Source organism: Brassica napus, chromosome A3 (assembly GCF_020379485.1).
Source record: "Brassica napus cultivar Da-Ae chromosome A3, Da-Ae, whole genome shotgun sequence".
Lineage (NCBI taxonomy): Eukaryota > Viridiplantae > Streptophyta > Magnoliopsida > Brassicales > Brassicaceae > Brassica > Brassica napus.
In genome coordinates, this window is record NC_063436.1 from 12,368 (window position 1) to 30,726 (window position 18,359).

Sequence of the window (18,359 nt, forward strand, 5' to 3'; positions counted from 1 at the left end):
GGAGCATATTTGCTTCCTCTGATTTATATCAATGATCATAATTATGTGAAACTTTCTGTTTCCACAATTTAATCATATGATACAAAAAGCTGTCACTACATATTATTTTTTAACAAGCCAAAAGTCAAGATGATTCCGACTTTTATCTTCTCTCTTTGGGTTATGAATAAGTCAAGATATTTCTGTTGTAGCGAGAATGTTTCAAACAAGTGCCCAGTGTTAGTAAAAGTCTGTCTATCAAGAGAAAAGAAGGCAATGTAATCTCTGTGTGTTTATGTACAGACGTAGATCTGACAATGATGTGTAATGACATTTACTTCTTAAAAGAGAGAAGAAGAAACAAGCAATAAACAAATGTCAACTGTTGGAGGAGGATATGGTTGAAGTAATAATGTCCATTGGGCTGTTTCTGTTTAAAATAAAAGTTTGAATTTGTCATACTGCAGGAACACAAAAGAATTCCTCCAGTCCCAATGGGTGGGGTGGGGGAGGAGGAAGAGACTTGGATAAATCCTTTTAAACGGTTCCAACACTCAGTATTTACATATAAATATTGCAGCAAAACCACCAACTTGAGGGTTATTGACAGTTCCGTTTTGAGTATTTTAAGCTCATCGTTGCTTGCATCTGTATTGAACTTCCTTCCATATATACTGGTCCTTTTTAAAGTGGTATTATCATTCCTCTCAGCATTTCAAGGTGGTGGTAATCTCTGAGCAAAAGAAATAGTAATCTGGTTTATAGAACAAAGCTGACAAAAAGATATAAGAGATTATGAGTGCGGTCGGCCTCGTTCTGCTGGTGTTGTCTTCTTGTTGCTTGTCTTTGCTGGATTCCCAACAGATCACTCATCCTCTTGATGGTACGGTACTCTATATTTCTCTGAGCAGTCACCGTATGTGTAAACAGTGATGAGTGCCGCTAATGAGGTCTTTTATGTTGTTATGGTTGCAGTTAGTGCTCTGCACGCTGTTCGTCGCAAACTGAAGGACCCTATGAATCATCTTCAAGACTGGAAAAAGACGGATCCATGCGCCTCTAATTGGACTGGTGTTTTCTGCATCGCTGATCCTTCCGATGGCTATCTTCATGTTAAAGAGTTGTACGTTATAGATTTTCTTCTTCTGTAGTTTTAAATTGACAAAACCAAATAATAAGTTGAGAATGTTACGTGCTGTTTCTTTGGATTGGTCAAATGACGCAGGCGGTTGCTGAATTTAAACCTCACAGGAACACTTGCACCTGAACTCAGCCATCTAGCGAACCTCACCATATTGTATGTGCAATGTTTTCCTCAGAGCTTTGGTTTACCAACCGAGCGTCTTATTTTTGAAAAAATATAGATTACCTGATTCACAGGAACTTCATGTGGAACAATCTAACGGGTCAGGTTCCACCAGAAGTAGGCAACTTGACTCATCTCATCTTCTTGTAAGCAGTCTTTGATCATTTTTTTTCCATCAACTCGCACTTCCCCTGGTTTGACCGCATCACTTAAAAGCTTTTTTTTTTTTTTTGGTGCAGGCTGTTAAGTGGAAATCAACTGACGGGGACTTTGCCTCAAGAACTCGGCTCTCTTTCCAATCTCTTAATCCTTCAGATAGACTACAACGGCATCAGCGGAGACCTTCCAACGTCCTTAGCAAATCTGAAAAAACTGAAGCACTTGTGAGAGATCTCCCTTTCCCTCTTCCTTCTTCTAACAAACCCCAATTTGACATCACTTGTACTTTTCTTTGCTTAGCCACATGAACAACAACTCAATCACGGGTCAGATTCCCCCTGAGTACTCTTCCTTATCTGACGTTCTGCACTTGTAAGTTTCTTGATTACATGTAAAACTTGATCATGATCGGTATTCAAATCTAATTAATTCCCATGGATATGTCTTGTGGTGCGGCTCAACTTTTTCTTTTTGCAGCTTGATGGACAATAACAAGCTAACTGGATATCTTCCACCTGAGCTCTCTCAGATGGCAAGCTTAAAAATTATGTAAGTTTGTGTCTCCAACTTCTTATTAGAGGCGACCCACTTTCTTCCAAGTTCAACTTAATTTGCTCTTTACAGACAACTGGACAATAACAACTTTGTTGGGACAGAGATCCCATCTTCCTATGGAAAGATACCCAATCTCGTCAAACTGTAAGAAGCACAACATAGTTGAGTTTTTTTTCTTCCTGTTGCTTACTGATTTGGTTGGTTACACCATAAACAGGAGTCTCAGAAACTGCAATTTAGAAGGACCCGTTCCTGATATGAGCAGATCACCGGTTCTCTATTACTTGTGAGTCACTTAAACAGGAGAAAAATAGACAATTAGCATTATTCCATGGTATGTTGGTCACTGATGATTTTTCTCTGCTTCTTCTTATACAGAGATTTATCTTCCAACAAACTCACAGGAGAGATTCCCAACAAGAGGTTTTCTGGGAACATCACAACTATGTAGGTTCAAAGCCAAGTCAAGAAAATGGATATATGTCGTTACATACAAAATGAAGTAGTGCACTTGTTTATTGTATGCAGTAACCTGTACAACAATATGCTCAACGGATCCATCCCTTCAAAATTTTCAGGCCTTGCACGTTTGCAGAGACTGTAAGATCCACCTTCTGTCTCTTCTCTTGTTAATAATAACTCAAGGAGAAGAAAACAAAAAAAGAAGACAAAGAGTACTGGTTATCTAATTTTTTCAGGTCTCTGAAGAACAACAACTTAAGCGGGGAGATTCCTGTGATATGGGAGAAGATTAGCTTTACTGCAGAGGCGAAACTGATCCTGTCAGCATATATACAGAAGACATTGATGATCAATTTTTAAACAAGATTAGTGCTGTTTTTTTTTTCTTATGTTAATCGGAACAACTTGCAGGGACTTGAGGTACAACTTGTTTACAAATGTGTCAAACGTTCTAAACCCTCCTTCCAATGTCACGGTCAAGTAAGTTTGGGGTAAATGTGACAAAAGAGTTGGTAACGTGAATAGATAGATAGAGAGAGAGAATCATCAGTTCGTTTGTCTGTTTGTGATGAGCAGGCTTTACGGAAACCCAGTTTGTGCAAGAGTAAATGAGCCAAACATAGCTGATCTCTGTGGCGTCTCAACAGCAGTAGACGTGGTGGAATCTCCTGGAAGTTCTTCGGACAACTCGAGCAGCACGGGAGAATGCAAACGACAATCCTGCCCCGTGAGCGAAAACTACGAATACGTGATTGGTTCTCCAGTTCCATGTTTCTGCGCTGCACCAATTGGGATTGGACTTCGGCTTAGGAGTCCAAGTTTCTCTGACTTTCGACCTTACACAGTGGCCTATATGCTCGATGTGGCATCCAATCTCGGGATAAATCTCTATCAGCTGTCTATTGAATCATTCTCGTGGCAATCGGGTCCAAGGCTAGCCATCAACATGAAGGTTTTTCCAGATTTGAACAGTAAATTCAACTCAACGGAGCTTCCACGCATTGTTGACTTCTTTGCAACTTTCTCTCTGGATACCGACGATTCTCTTGGCCCCTACGAGATTATCTATATCAACCTCCTGGGTCCTTACAAAGACGGTAATAGTATAATAATAGTGTCTTGTCTACTCAGCAACTTTAACAAAATCCTATTGTGTGAACCAAAAGAGTACGTAAAGTTTTGTGTGTGTTGCATGCATGTAGTTACTCTCAACTTATACCCGAGTAAGTCGGGAATGAGCAAAGGTGTCAAAATTGGAATCATTGTAGGAGGAACCATTGCTTTCTTCCTTGGCTTATCCTTTCTAGCATTGCTCCTCTTCTTCATCAAGAGAAAAGCTAAGCATGTCCAACAACAACAAGAGCCGAGTAAGTGATGAGAGTCAATTTATGTTTGTGAATCAACAGACTAATTAAAAGATTTACTTATTTACTTTCTCCATTATCTTAATTTCTCCCTTGGCTTAGTCCCTAAATCTCCAATGAACATGGAAAGCGTGAAGGGTTACAATTTCATGGAACTTGATACAGCAACAAGCAGTTTCAGTGACCTGTCTCAGATTGGCAGAGGAGGCTATGGGAAGGTCTACAGAGGGCATTTACCATGTGGCCTGATTGTGGCGGTCAAACGTGCAGAGCAAGGATCTCTTCAGGGCCAAAAAGAGTTCTACACAGAGATCGAGTTGCTCTCACGGTTACACCACCGAAACCTTGTTTCTTTGCTTGGCTACTGCGATCAGAAAGGAGAACAGGTGAACGAGAACTCATCATGCATGCTGTTTGTTTATTCTCTTGTCAAAACGTACGTGTCAAACTGGCCTTGTTATGTGACACTATTTCAGATGTTGGTATATGAGTTCATGCCCAACGGTTCTCTTCAAGACGCACTCTCTGGTAAAAGAATTAAGAAGAAGATCACACCTCCACATCCTTAATCTTGAAATTTTTTGTGATGTTATAAATATGTTCTCTATCCAATGAACGCAGCGAGGTTCAGAGAGCCGCTGAGTTTCGGGCTAAGATTGAGAATAGCACTGGGGTCAGCGAGGGGGATATTGTATCTGCACACAGAGGCGGACCCGCCAATAATCCATCGAGACATCAAACCCAGCAACATTCTTCTGGACAACAAGATGAACCCTAAAGTGGCAGACTTTGGAATCTCAAAGCTCATAGCACTAGACGGTGGAGGTGTGCAAAGGGATCACGTAACTACCATCGTCAAAGGCACCCCTGTATGTCGTTGTTCCTAATAATAAGTTATATCCTTCTTCTTCTTCTTTTTGGACTAACTAATAAATAAAGATGCTTCTAACGTAAATATAATTTTAAACAGGGATACGTGGATCCAGAATACTACTTGAGCCACAGGCTGACAGAGAAGAGTGACGTGTACAGCATGGGGATTGTGTTTCTGGAGATTCTGACAGGAATGCGCCCAATCTCACACGGGAGGAACATCGTCCGAGAGGTGAAGGAAGCGTGGGAAGCCGGGATGATGTTGTCGGTGATAGACGAGAGCATGGGGCAGGACTACTCTGAGGAGGGGGTGAAGAGATTCATGGAGCTGGCCATCAGATGCTGCCGGGATGACCCAGTAGAGCGCCCAGGGATGCTGGAGATCGTGAGGGAGCTCGAGAACCTGTTTACAAAGGAAGAGAAGCCATATTCAAGCCCGTCGGTGCAATCCTCTGCTTCAGGCTTCTTCGCTGCAGGGCTTGGCTCTTATAATAACCACAGTACATTCTCACAATTCACAGCTAACGAACTCGTCAGTGGCGTCATCCCCTCCATCGCTCCCCGCTAATAATATTTCTTCTTTATTGTGTGTTCAGTTCTTTAGGTGTGCAGTTTGCTTCCCCGTTCTCTCCTACTTATTGTATTATATAAGCAAAACAATGAGGAAAAAGCCAATAAAGCTATCTTTTTTTTTTTTTTGTCAACTGAAAAGATTCATAAATCTAAACGAAGAGTTTTAATACAAAGTAGAGGGGAAAGAGGACAAAGCAGCCTTCGCAAGGGAGTCAACGACTACATTGTTCTCCCGACCAACAAAGGAAACAAAGAAGAAATCAAAGCAATAAGATAGAGACTCGATATCCATGAGAACCCCAAAGAGCTCCACCGGATATGACTTCGAGTTAACAGCTCTTGCGAGCTCTTGAGAGTCGGTACGAAACCAGACGTCGGTAACAACTGCGCGCTTTGCGTCCCTAATAGCTTCCCTCATGGCCAGCGCTTCCGCCATAAGGGGGGAGGAGATGAGTTCCAAGGACCGGGTCCCTTCCGTGTGAGAGCCTGAGACAGGGTCATCAAAGTGCCAGCCGATCCCCGCCCTAAGAGTTGTAGCTGACCACGCTGCATCAGTGTTACATCGCACAGTGTCTGTTCGGACTGGTGCTTGGTGGACGTGTTGGGCGGGGCTTTTTGTAGGTCTAGGAGCTGTAACTTGAGCTGCAATCCACTCACGGGCCGATAGTATTGACCTCTCCAATGTTGACTTCGCTGCTACTGCTCTGTTATCAAACAGAAGTGCATTTCGATTCGTCCAGATTCCCCACAGCAACCATGAAGATAAGTTACATGATATCCCTGTGGGTGGTAGACAGATGAGATGCGACAAGATGGTGAAGGCATCTTGGATAGACTGAGCCGCTGAGAAGTCCGGTGTTGTTTGAAAAGGGGCCAAGTTCCAGACTTGACGTGCTAAGGGGCAAGTGAAGAAGAGATGGAGTGCTGTTTCTGGTTCGAGACAGTGTGGGCAGAGACCACTAGTGTTAATCCCACGTCGCTGAAGATTTGTTCCTAAGGCTAGAGCTCCACGTGCCAGTTTCCAGAGGAACATCTTGATTTTTGGCGCTGTCTCTTTCCTCCATACATATCTTTGCCAGGGGAAGCTAGTGATATGTGGCTGGGGGCCATGTAGATTCTCTGAGGCTTCCCGCATCGCATAGTATCCAGATTTAACACTGTACTCCCCTGTTTTAGTTTTGTGCCAACAGAAGGAGTCTTCTACATTGCAAGTGCTCGGTTTAATGAGATAAATTCTGCTTGCTAGCTCCGGGAAGTTTGCCTCAACCATATAGTGATTCCACTCGCCTGATCCCCGCTCTAACAAATCCGAGACAAAGAGGTCTCTACCACTCTCTGTTGGTGGACCCGTGGGGACAAACCGTGTCGTTGGTAGCATCCATGACTCGGTCCACGCTTTCGTTGTATTCCCGTTCCCAATGGCCTTTCCTAGTTGGAGTTTGAGGAGCTCACAACCCGCGATCACTCCCCTCCATCCGTGAGACGCTGACGATGAGCATGTGGCCGTTAGGAAGCTAGTGTTGTGACAGTACTTCCCAAGTAGTAGGCGTGCTAGAAGGCAATCTGGGTTGGTAAGGATGCGCCAGGAGTTCTTTGCTAGCATGGCTGTATTGAAGTCTTGGATGTCACGGAAGCCAAGCCCCCTTACATCCTTGTGTTGAGAGAGGGAGTCCCACGAGACCCAGCATATCTTCTTTACGTCTGGATCTTGGTCCCACCAGAACCGGGTGAGCGCTGCTTGGATCTGGTCGCACAGCCCCACGGGAAGCGGAAGCAAGACATCGAGTATATCATCTTTCGAATTCTAGACTTTATAATAAATAATAATTGCCTGCTTTTCTTTTCTTTTTTTTTTCTTCTAAAAAAGACTGAGAAAGGAGTTGACTTGTTGTATTGAGAAAGAGGACCCACAATACGACACAACCACAAACACAAACAAGACCGCGTCTGGGTTTCAATTTGTCCACGTTGGATAATAATCGGATAATGGGGGATTGCACGGCACGAATTGCTGGCTGGGAGTCAACCCAGTTATGAAATTTTACCACTCGAGTGAAAAAAGGGTTCAAGCTTTCCCAGAGATATTATTCTAATGGTGGGGGGCGTCTCAAGTCAAGTTCTTTCTCCCACCACATCCACCATCGCTGTGCAGAAAAATCAAACCCACAAGATGGTCCTTGTCGATTACTTTTCATTTCCCCCATGAATAATGATTGATTGTTAATTATCCCCTTTCATTTGATCTGCATTGTTTCCTCCTTATTTTGACTTCTCTCCGGTCTCTAGGGTTTCTGCAGATTTCCACGCCGATTCCTCTTATCTACATCTGCCTTTTTTTTTTTTGGAAACATGACTTGATCTAACCAAAGACTTGAGGTAAATGATCTTTGTCCTAGAGTTAGTTAATGAATGCTTGGCGTTGAATTTTAGTTGCTGCTGCTGTGTCCTTTTCTGCCATAAATACGGAGAGCACCTTGGATTTTGATTAATCAGCGCTTTTATATTACTCAACTAGTATTTGATATCCTCATCATCATCTTATGCAGTTACCGTCTCCCACGCATCATGGTGTTGTTGCCTCAGAGAGTCTCTCTATATCCGCTCCTTGTTGCGTTTTTCTGCCTGCTTCTTCTTCTTCTTCTTCTTCTTGCCGATGCACAGCGAACAGACCCTTCTGAAGGTGTGTGACTGCACTTTCCAAAATTTGTCTGTTTCCAACAAATTTTAGTTCTAGCCATCTTGTTCTGTTAGGTGATTCTTTTCCATTTTGCAGTCACTGCTTTACGATCAGTTAAGAGAAGTTTAGTTGATCCTAAAGATTTTTTGAGAAACTGGAACAGAGGAGACCCTTGCAGGTCAAATTGGACAGGAGTTATCTGCTCCAATGAGATTGGACCTGACGAATACCTTCATGTCCGAGAACTGTATGTTTTTACTTATCACAATCATTTTTTTTTTTTTTTTCTTCATCTTCCTTTCTTCGCTGGTCGGCTTGTATATATGTTGGAGTTTACATGCTTAACTTGGGAGAAGCTGCTTCAGTTTTCCATTTCTTTTCTCTGTTTATTCTCTGGGGACATGACCAGCTCTTCCTATAACAGCTTGCTGATGAATATGAATCTCTCCGGGAGTTTATCACCAGAGCTCCGAAAATTAGTTCATCTCGAGATATTGTAAGTTTCAACATGTTAAGTGTGTGAGCCCTATATTTTCCTTTATGTTGTACTAAAATGTTGAGTCTTTTCATGTGCCTAACTAAATGAAGAGATTTCATGTGGAACAATATAAGTGGTTCAATTCCAAAGGAGATAGGGCAGATATCATCCCTGGTACTCTTGTAAGTTGGACCTACCTGATAATCAATCATTTCTCTGAACCAAGCACGTGTTGTTTACCTTCTTCTGATTTTGTAACCTGTGGCCAGGCTGCTGAATGGAAACAAACTTTCAGGGCCTTTACCAAGCGAACTAGGCTATCTTTCGAACTTGAACAGGTTCCAGATAGATGAAAATAATATCACAGGACCAATACCAAAGTCCTTTTCCAACTTGAGAAAAGTGAAACATCTGTGAGTCAGACAGTGATCATCATCAACTTCAGACGCAGATTTCTCAGTGTCAGTCAACTCACAAATTTTGCTTTTGGCCTTTCTACAGGCACTTCAACAATAATTCGTTGAGCGGCCAGATTCCAGTTGAGCTTTCCAGTCTTACAAACATCTTTCACGTGTGAGTCTTTGCCAAATAATGTTTTTTCACTATTTCCATTATTTGGGCTATTATATCATCATGGTGGGTAAAAGTGGTCAAACTAAATTTTACAGGCTGCTAGACAACAACAATTTATCCGGAGATCTCCCACCACAACTGTCTCAGTTGCCAAACCTGCAAATCCTGTATGTTTGTTTCTCTATTGTGTTTGTTTACCTCATTGTACAAATAATTGTTAGATTGATGGTTTATTTTCCTCTCACTGCAGGCAACTTGATAATAACAACTTCAGTGGATCAGATATACCAGCTTCCTATGGAAACTTTTCTAGTATACTGAAGCTGTAAATTTCGGCCCACTGTTATATCAAGTCGTTTTGTTTTTCTTTTTGTCATTTCAAAGACTCATACATATATTATTCTGTTGTTTTGTCTATTTTCCACTTGCAGGAGTCTTAGAAACTGTAGTTTGAAAGGGGCTCTTCCTGATTTTAGCAGGATACGTCGTCTCAAATACTTGTAAGTTGGGATCAATCTCAATGCATGTATTCTCTATTCCCATTTTGTGAATTTGTTTGTGCTTCTTGATCACTACAGGGATCTTAGCTGGAATGAGCTCACAGGACCTATACCTTCTACTAATCTTTCTGAGGATGTGACAACCATGTATGCGTGATACAGATGAAAATTCTGTTTCCCTTCTTTTATCGAGTGACCTTACAGCTATACCTTATTGATTTGAGTTTTTATTGCAGTGATTTATCAAACAACATACTAAACGGATCCATTCCGCTGAGCTTCTCAAATCTCCCTTTGCTTCAGATGCTGTGAGAAATTGTGCTTATGTTTCTTTATATCCAAAGAGAATAAGGCTTGTGAGAGTAGCAATGTCGACTTGGCAAGTAAATAAATAATAAAACCTCAAATGTTGTGCAGATCGATGAAGAACAATATGTTATCTGGATCCATTCCTGATTCCCTCTGGAAGAATATCTCATTACGGAAGAAAGCTAGACTTCTACTGTAATAGCCGTGTTTCCCTAGTTCACTTACAGTCACTTGCATTTCATCAACTTGTCTGATATTATCTTGTTGTCTCGGAAATCCTACAGGGATCTCAGGAATAATAGTCTGTCACATGTTGAAGGAGATCTAACCCTTCCAGAAAATGTCACTTTAAGGTGCCCCGTAGTTTCTCGTATAGCTTGGTTAGTAATTATGATCTTGAATGCTGATTACGAGAAGTTTCTTGTTTCGTCTCCAGGCTTGATGGTAATCCGATATGCAAGAACGGAAGCATAACAAATGCAGGCCTCTTCTGCGAATCCATAGGAAAAGCGTGGACATCACCACCACCAATCAACTCAACAGACTGTCCTCCTCTAGCCTGTCCCACTCCTGATTTCTACGAATACAGTCCAGCATCCCCGTTACGATGCTTTTGTGCAGCGCCTCTCAGGATTGGATACCGTCTGAAGAGTCCAAGCTTCTCATACTTCCCTCCATATATTGATCAATTCGGGGAGTACGTTACCGATTTTCTTCAAATGGAGCCCTATCAACTCTGGATTGACTCTTATCAATGGGAGAAAGGGCCTCGTCTGAGGATGCATCTGAAACTTTTTCCGCAAGTTACAAGAAGCACATTTAACACGAGTGAAGTTGTGAGAATCCGAGGCATATTCGCATCATGGAGATTTCCCGGGAGTGACTTATTCGGACCATATGAGCTGCTCAACTTCACTCTGCAGGGGCCTTATTCATATGGTGAGTGTTATTTTTTGTAACCGAAGCATTGATTGACCTCTAATCTAACCTTGTGTTTATCTCCTCAGTTAACTTGGGCAGTGAAAGGAAAGGTGTGAGCTGGGGACGTTTGGCAGCAATAACTGCAGGGGCTGTGGTGACTGCTGTTGCAATCTCCGCCATGGTTGCCGCCTTGTTGCTTAGAAGATACAGCAAGCACGAGCGTGAGATATCTAGAAGACGGTCTTGTAAGTGTGACCATTCCCCACCCCCACTGAGTCACTTAAAAGGCCCCAAGTTTAATTGAATCTATTGTGTATGTCACAGCCTCGAAAGCTTCCTTGATGAATTCTGGGATAAGAGGCTTCAGGTTCAAAGAACTAGCAGAGGCCACGGACGATTTTAGTAGCTCAGCTTTGGTTGGACGCGGAGGCTACGGAAAGGTTTATAGGGGTGTGTTATCTGACAAAACGGTTGCTGCCATAAAGCGAGCTGATGAAGGGTCTTTGCAAGGTGAGAAGGAGTTCTTGAATGAAATAGAGTTGCTCTCCAGGTTGCATCATCGGAATCTAGTGTCCCTTATCGGTTATTGTGACGAAGAAGGGGAGCAGGTACTCTCTCTCCCAGCCTCCTGGATTTATCAGTGACTTGTGTTTAATTGCGTTTCGTTGCTGAATGTGCAGATGCTGGTATACGAATTCATGCCAAATGGCACCCTGCGCGACTGGCTCTCTGGTACGAAACTAGATAGATTCCATGGGGTGTGTGTGTGTGTGCCATTTAGTTAGTTTTCTCACCTAATGGAATATTATGTATGCAGCTAAAGGGAAGGAGACATTGAGCTTTGGGATGAGGGTTCGTGTTGCTTTGGGAGCAGCCAGGGGTATTCTCTACCTTCACACAGAAGCCAACCCACCAGTGTTCCACCGAGACATCAAAGCCAGTAACATCCTCCTCGACCTCAACTTCAATGCCAAAGTTGCAGACTTTGGACTGTCCCGTCTTGCTCCTGCTTTGGAGGAGGAAGAGGATGTGCCTAAACACGTATCCACGGTTGTTCGTGGGACTCCAGTGAGTGATCAAAAACGAATGAATAAAAAAAAAGAAGCATATTTGGATGGCTTAGTTTGTGATTGTTGCAGGGGTACCTGGATCCAGAATACTTCCTGACGCACAAGCTGACGGACAAGAGCGACGTGTACAGCATTGGGGTTGTGTTCTTGGAGCTGCTGACTGGTATGCACGCCATATCCCATGGCAAAAACATTGTGCGAGAGGTGAAGACGGCGGACATGATGGTGTCGCTGATAGACAAGAGAATGGAGGCATGGTCGATGGAAATCGCGGAAAGGTTTTTCTCATTGGCACTGAGGTGTAGCCACGACTCGCCTGATATGAGGCCTGCGATGGCTGAGGTGGTGAAAGAGCTGGAGGCACTGCTCCCGGACAAGGAAGGAAAAATGGAAACGAAGTCGTCCTCCTCGGTGCTGTCAACATCATCTTCGAATGTGACAAGAGACCTTTACGAGTCGGCGAGCCTTTTAGGAAGCGATCTCAGCAGCGGCGTTGTTCCCAGCATCGCTCCTCGCTGAGTCATACATACCACAAACGAAACAAACACCTGAGTGAGCTTTTGGTTTGCTGTTATCTGTAACATATATATATATATATATATTCCCTTTAGAAAAGAAAAAAAAACACAAATACTTTGAAACAAAAAAGAAATGTCTCACTAAAGGCCCAATAAGGACCCGTTAGCAAATCTTCGTATCGTGTCAAATGTCTAAATATATATGGGACACTAATTGGGCCTCTATATGAAAAGATACTAGGCCCATTTGGCGTCGTACCAATCAATTAGTTTCAAGCGACGGTCGGATCGGACCCGCCGGCAACGATGGATTTACAGCAAGAGTTAGAGCAGGAGGCTTGTTGGAAACTCGAGCTGGACAAGGTTTTAGATGTATCATTGAAACTAGCTCATCCCTTGTATGTTCCGCTTTGCTAAAGCTTCTTATGCTGATGATGTAGGTCACCAAATTGGATCCTTCCAAAAAGAAGAAGAAGAAGAAGAAGAAGAGGCCGTTTATACGGGAAGACGCTACCTACGACTCTGAGCCCGATTATGGCTATGCAGAGGTGTTTCTTTTTTTCTTCTTAAATTAGCTGCGCTTTTGAGTAATGCTATTCCTCTGGATAATGATCCCAGCTTCTCTATGCTCTACAGCTCTTGAGTAGGGTCTTTGATATGCTTCGTGAGGAGGAGGTTTCCACACAGAGGCCAAGAACAGTGATGATGCGTCGTCCCCAGCTCCTCGCACAAGGGACACATATAACAGTTTGTTTAGACTTTGCTCATCTCTGCACAATGTACGACCCTTGTTTTTGTTTCCTAGTTGATCTATCTATGTATCACCTTTTAAAGCTATGTATGTTCCAGGATGCATAGAAAGCCAGGTCATGTCATAACATTCTTACTTGGCCAAATGGAGACAAAGGGATGGCTCAACAAACAGCACCAGCTTGAGATGAAGGGTTTAGTGTCTTCTCAGCATTTCCAAGCTGTGTTTCAGAGATACATTGGTATCTTTCATTATCTTCTTTCTCTCTTTTGCAATGGAAGTCTTGTCTGATATGTATACATTTTTCTTAGATGCGTTCGTAATCTGCAGCTGCTGCAAAAGTTCAGACACAGCTCTCGCGGAGGCCAATGGCATTTCCACTCTCAGCTGTGAGATGGTAAGTAGAACAACTATAATGTCTGAAAGTGCCTAATTGCTGCGTTCAGATAGATGTGAAATTGTAAAATGACACAAATATATATATTGATTGATCTCATTGGGTTCTGCTCTCTTGCAGTGTGGTTTGGTAGCAATGATCAACGAACCGAATCCCCTGTGAATATGGAACTCATCAACGTTAAGAGCCACGTGCTGGGGCATTGTAAGATTTATCTTGTGATTTTGAGAAGCAACCAGGATATGTTTTCTTTACAATACTGTTTTGAAGTTACTGCCTCTTTAGAGATGTAGGATGGTGAATACTGAGCAAAATTGTGTATTCCTTATACAACTTCCTTAATGATTAGTTGCTGAGAGAATAGGCTAACGGATACAAGAATCAAAAGAAAGTAACTTTTCTTTTTTCTGTTATATATGCATGTAATGCAAAAACACGAGTTCCCTCCTATCTAAGATGTTACAAACCAAAACAAAACAAAAAGTTGTTTTATGATCACATTGTGCAATTTCGTGATCATTTTATGCGGAAGACGTAAGTAAGCTTCCTGGACTCAAATCTCAATCATCTTGTTTGTAAAATGACTTAGAAGATGGGTAGGTCTGAACTGAAGCGTGCACGAAATGAAGTGAGTTTGACATGTCAGCTAACTCCACTGTCGAGAAGTGGGTGCTCTTCGAATCTTAGCTTGGCAGGGACGCGTTACTTTGGAATTGTCTCACACTTTAGTCCTCTGAATGATACCTAGGAGCCATGTGCTTCAAGTTTCATATCTCTCAGTTTTGGAACTAGGAACGTTTCTCTTGCCTTGTAAGTTAAAAGGTCTTGGATTTTAATAATCGAGTCCATGTTTTATTGGATTCGTTGGTATGAATATAAATACCCAAACATGTAACCAGATGAATATGAAGCTCCCCCCTCGTCGATACACCTGTAAAAAAATGAAGGACCGTCTTGGATTCAGATTCGTGCTCTGCTCTGCGGTTTTCATGATTCTAACACAGCACAGAGCTCTTGCAAATTCCCATGGGTACACCATTACTAATGATCACAAATTATATCTCCGTATTATTTTACAGGAAGAAAAGACTTGACATACTAAGACTGTTTTTGGGCAGGGTTAACTCAGAAGAAGAAGAATGGGAGATGGTGCAGAGGAAAGGGCAGCAGTTCACCCTAAATGGACAACCATTCTACGTGAATGGCTTCAACACTTACTGGATGATGACTCTGGCAGCTGATAACTCCACGAGAGGCAAAGTGACGGACGTGTTCCAACAAGCCTCTGCAGTTGGTTTAACGGTAGGCAGGACCTGGGCTTTCAACGACGGTCAATGGAGAGCTCTCCAGAAATCTCCCTCTGTTTACGATGAAGATGTCTTCAAGGTAATATCGATCTATCTACACCTAATTAATCTCTTTCTTTTTTTTTGCTTAAAGGTTTGAGCAATTTGGGCAGGCCCTGGACTTCGTGGTGAGCGAGGCCCGAAAGTACAAGATCAGACTTATACTCTCACTGGTCAACAACTGGAACGACTATGGGGGCAAAGCTCAGTACGTTAAATGGGGCAATGCCTCTGGTCTTAATCTCACCTCTGATGACGACTTCTTCACCAACCCCACCCTGAGAGACTTCTACAAATCCCATGTCCGGGTGATTATTCCATCCATTGCTTTATCTATCCAAAACAACATATATATATATATTGGTAACATGAATGTGGTCGCTTTGCAGACGGTGCTGAATAGAGTGAACACCTTCACAAACATCACATACAAGAACGACCCCACAATCTTCGCCTGGGAACTCATGAATGAGCCCCGTTGCCCCTCTGATCCTTCCGGTGACAAACTCCAGTCTTGGATACAAGAAATGGCAGTGTTTGTGAAGAGCTTAGATGCTAAACATATGGTAGAGATCGGACTCGAAGGCTTCTATGGTCCCTCTGCTCCAGCTCGAACCAAATTCAATCCCAACCCCTACGCTGCACAAGTCGGAACCGACTTCATCAGAAATAATCAAGCTCTTGGAGTCGATTTTGCTTCGGTTCACGTCTATCCAGATGCCTGGTAAGTTTTTGATTTGTGCCCTGAATCTGAAAAACGGTGAGAACAGCTAAAAAAATGAATTGCAAACTGTAGGATATCTCCGGCAGTATCAGATACTTTCCTGGAATTCACTAACTCGTGGATGCAAGCTCATGTGGAGGATGCAGAGATGTACTTGGGAATGCCGGTTCTGTTCACAGAGTTTGGTGTGTCCGCACATGACCCTGGTTTCAACACGAGTTTCCGTGACATGATGTTAAATACGGTGTACAAGATGAGCCTTAACTCAACAAGGAAAGGAGGGGCAGGTGCGGGAAGTCTGGTGTGGCAGGTCTTCCCTCAGGGAGCAGAGTTCATGGATGATGGCTACGCGGTTTATCTAACGAGAGCTCACACCGCTTCAAAAATCATATCTCTGCAGTCCAAGCGACTTGCCATCTTCAACTCCTTGTGCGGCTGGAGATGCAAGTGGGGATGCAAGAAACAGAATCACACTGCCCTCGATGCCCTTCTTTCGCACGACGACGAGCTTTAAACCTTTTGTGAATGAATCACAGCTACGGTAATACAAATGTCAGTGTTTAATATGTGTATACATTTATATCACACTGTCTTAGATGCCCGTCCTCGAGCTTTTTAAGTACTTAAACCTTATGTGAATCACAACAACAGCAAAGTGTGTACAAGTATTTAATTTTTTTTTTTTTTTTGAACACAGTACAAGTATTTAATTATATATAAATGTCTGTATATTGAAGTGAGTGAACTTACTTTTACCTGCTGAGAAATTTCATTCCAGACCAGACATTGTATAAATACAAACATACCTTCTTCAGGCTGGTTTGATTATGACTCGAGAAGTGGAGCATATACAAGAAAAAAGAGTAGTTTATTCGAGGAACAGAGAGTTGTGTACACATTATATTTACATGAAAAGAAATTACTTGCTGGTGAAACTAAGCTTAGAAAGAACAGCAGCAGCCTGATCACCACCCAAGAAAAAATAAGGGTGTCTGAGAGCAGCAGCGGCTGAAAGGCGTCCGCGTCTCAGAGAACCTCTCTCGGATATAAGTTTAGTGACGAGGTCCCACCCTCTGCCTGAGTCCAGGTCTAGTATGCTCAAGTCTGGCCTGGTCCGAGTCCTGTCCCGCCATCTATTCAGGTCATATTCAACTGACTTGATCTCTAGATTGAAATTCTTCAGACCCGCAGAAGATCTAATGGACGGAACGGCCATTTGCAGAAGCACTATCCCAGCAGAGTACATATCAAACAGATCCGGACTGTTCAGCTGTAAGAAGAAGATTACTTGCTAGAAAAGAAAAGAAAAGAAGTAAAGAAACAAAGGAAGGAACGAACCTGCCAGAGAATGGGGGAAAGCAAGGCGGCAATAGGCTCGGGAGGAGGACTAGGGGTTTCCTCGGGGAGGACATAGAGCTCAGGAGGACAGTAGTCGGGATCAAGCAAAGTGCGTTCAGGGATGTAATTCTTGCCGATGCGAAGATCAGCAGCAGCACCGAAGTCTATGAGCTTAATCTGACCCTTCTTTGTAACCACCAAGTTGGCGGGCTTAACGTCCCGGTGAACAATGCCGGTATCATGGATCTTCCTCAGAGATGTAATGATCTGGCGCATGATCTGCTTAATGATGAGGGCACGACGTTTCACAGACTCCACACCTTGAAGAACACGCCCAAACATGATGGACTCGAGATTGGAAGGAAAGCTCCGATCTTTCATGTAATCAGCCAGATCACGGTCTCCCTCGAACCTCCAGACGAGCCACTTGCCGCCTTTAGTAAACATAGAATTGGTCTTGTCGGCGACGAAGCTACCGAGAAACTCAGCGCAGGTGTCAGGAGCAGCCCGTGAGAGTCTGTAGTTGAACCACTCTTCGAACTCGCCGAATTCCTGAGCACCTCGGACCCCAAGCTTCACCTTCTTGAGAATGACCCTCTCCTTAAATTCTTCCCCCAAAGATTGAAGCGTGGCCTTGTTCATAAGCCTCGCCTCGTCTACACTTGAATTCTTCGGGAGAAGTAGCCCCGAATACACCACTCCGAAAGAGCCTTCCCCGAGCTTCTCTGTCACCAAGAAGTCGGACCTCTTAAACCTCCTTGCCCCGATCAGAGTGTCGAGCCCAAGCTGGAGTGGAGCGAGGAGATATGCGTCAATGGCCCCGACGAGAACACCAGGCCTCGCCGTCAGGTAAAACCAGACAAGCCCCGCGGATGCAAAGGATGCCCATTTCTGCGTATCGTTGAAAGCAGGGAGATGAGAGAGAGACTGGCCGACAAAATCAACAGGAGAAAAGCTGCATCTCAGGCTGTTCTTATGGGATGAAAGGGGAGTGTGAGGGGAGAAACCGCATTTGAGATGCCAAGGAAATGAGCCGGTGGTGACTGGCGAGAAAAGAGATGAAGCCATCTTATCTCTTTTCTTCTTTCCAGCTTCTTCTTCTTCTTCTTCTTCTTCTTCCCCAACAATCTTATCTCCATCCCTTTCTTGTGTATGTGGTGATGGTGAGTAGTGCTGGGAATATGAATCATTATCCGCGGACCTCACCCCATTTGACCCGCTGCGGGGCGGGTGCGGATCGAGTGATTTGAAAAATTTGGTTCGCGGGTGCGGGTGCGGGTTGAATGATTTTTATGCGGGGCGGATGCGGGTCAGCCAAAATTCAGTGCGGATACCCGCCAACCCGCAAAAACTAAAAAAAAAAAGATTTTTTTGTTTAAATATTATTTTTAAATGGAAAATTTTTTAAAAATAATTTAATGTTAATTATAAATAGATTAATATTTATTATTTTTAATAAAAATTATTTAAAATATTAAATTTTATT

The 18,359-nt window shown here is 43.1% G+C and overlaps 6 protein-coding genes across 9 annotated transcripts; 4 read left to right on the forward strand and 2 right to left on the reverse strand.

The window, feature by feature from the left end:
• Nucleotides 1-509: 509 nt before the first annotated feature.
• On the forward strand, nt 510-7,195 carry LOC106427022 (probable LRR receptor-like serine/threonine-protein kinase At5g37450). 2 transcript variants are annotated; one of them, XM_048767711.1, is made up of 21 exons: nt 526-588; nt 691-862; nt 955-1,102; nt 1,205-1,276; nt 1,360-1,431; nt 1,525-1,668; nt 1,745-1,816; nt 1,922-1,993; nt 2,069-2,143; nt 2,217-2,285; nt 2,378-2,446; nt 2,528-2,599; nt 2,698-2,781; nt 2,873-2,941; nt 3,038-3,558; nt 3,664-3,828; nt 3,928-4,211; nt 4,302-4,353; nt 4,447-4,694; nt 4,796-5,382; nt 7,063-7,195. In XM_048767711.1, the coding sequence occupies exons 2-20, from the start codon at nt 775-777 to the stop codon at nt 5,264-5,266; spliced, it is 2,847 nt and encodes a 948-aa protein (XP_048623668.1). In that variant the 5' UTR covers nt 526-588; nt 691-774; the 3' UTR covers nt 5,267-5,382; nt 7,063-7,195. The 2 variants fall into 2 exon arrangements, with proteins under 2 accessions (XP_048623670.1, XP_048623668.1); XM_048767713.1 differs by lacking the exon at nt 7,063-7,195 and having other exon boundaries at nt 510-588; nt 3,038-3,828; nt 4,447-4,718; nt 4,796-5,394.
• Nucleotides 5,435-6,874, reverse strand: LOC125591171. The gene has a single exon (XM_048764780.1). It carries the CDS (start codon nt 6,872-6,874, stop codon nt 5,435-5,437), a length of 1,440 nt encoding a protein of 479 aa, XP_048620737.1.
• A 622-nt stretch (nt 7,196-7,817) lies between the features above and the next one.
• On the forward strand, nt 7,818-12,528 carry LOC106427056 (probable LRR receptor-like serine/threonine-protein kinase At1g06840). Its single transcript, XM_048767720.1, has 19 exons — nt 7,818-7,951; nt 8,045-8,195; nt 8,373-8,444; nt 8,537-8,608; nt 8,696-8,839; nt 8,928-8,999; nt 9,095-9,166; nt 9,250-9,324; nt 9,431-9,499; nt 9,578-9,646; nt 9,736-9,807; nt 9,917-10,003; nt 10,093-10,161; nt 10,245-10,747; nt 10,816-10,974; nt 11,054-11,337; nt 11,410-11,461; nt 11,547-11,797; nt 11,869-12,528. The coding sequence occupies exons 1-19, from the start codon at nt 7,837-7,839 to the stop codon at nt 12,316-12,318; spliced, it is 2,838 nt and encodes a 945-aa protein (XP_048623677.1). The 5' UTR covers nt 7,818-7,836; the 3' UTR covers nt 12,319-12,528.
• On the forward strand, nt 12,109-13,915 carry LOC106427095 (eukaryotic translation initiation factor 2 subunit beta). Of its 2 annotated transcripts, none has more exons than XM_013867834.3 (7): nt 12,109-12,351; nt 12,552-12,680; nt 12,758-12,865; nt 12,954-13,096; nt 13,167-13,309; nt 13,380-13,465; nt 13,586-13,915. In XM_013867834.3, exons 2-7 carry the CDS (start codon nt 12,624-12,626, stop codon nt 13,625-13,627), a joined length of 579 nt encoding a protein of 192 aa, XP_013723288.1. In that variant the 5' UTR covers nt 12,109-12,351; nt 12,552-12,623; the 3' UTR covers nt 13,628-13,915. The 2 variants fall into 2 exon arrangements, with proteins under 2 accessions (XP_013723288.1, XP_013723293.1); XM_013867839.3 differs by having other exon boundaries at nt 13,399-13,465.
• Nucleotides 13,916-14,054: 139 nt separating this feature from the next.
• On the forward strand, nt 14,055-16,229 carry LOC106427082 (mannan endo-1,4-beta-mannosidase 6). 2 transcript variants are annotated; one of them, XM_013867825.3, is made up of 6 exons: nt 14,055-14,275; nt 14,365-14,495; nt 14,584-14,851; nt 14,925-15,119; nt 15,201-15,535; nt 15,608-16,229. In XM_013867825.3, exons 2-6 carry the CDS (start codon nt 14,365-14,367, stop codon nt 16,047-16,049), a joined length of 1,371 nt encoding a protein of 456 aa, XP_013723279.2. In that variant the 5' UTR covers nt 14,055-14,275; the 3' UTR covers nt 16,050-16,229. The 2 variants fall into 2 exon arrangements, with proteins under 2 accessions (XP_013723279.2, XP_013723271.2); XM_013867817.3 differs by having other exon boundaries at nt 14,100-14,495.
• Nucleotides 16,230-16,384: 155 nt separating this feature from the next.
• LOC106427072 (serine/threonine-protein kinase STN8, chloroplastic) lies at nt 16,385-18,041 on the reverse strand. Its single transcript, XM_013867807.3, has 2 exons — nt 16,874-18,041; nt 16,385-16,805 (listed from the first exon to the last, which is right to left on the reverse strand). Exons 1-2 carry the CDS (start codon nt 17,939-17,941, stop codon nt 16,455-16,457), a joined length of 1,419 nt encoding a protein of 472 aa, XP_013723261.1. The 5' UTR covers nt 17,942-18,041; the 3' UTR covers nt 16,385-16,454.
• Nucleotides 18,042-18,359: the final 318 nt, after the last annotated feature.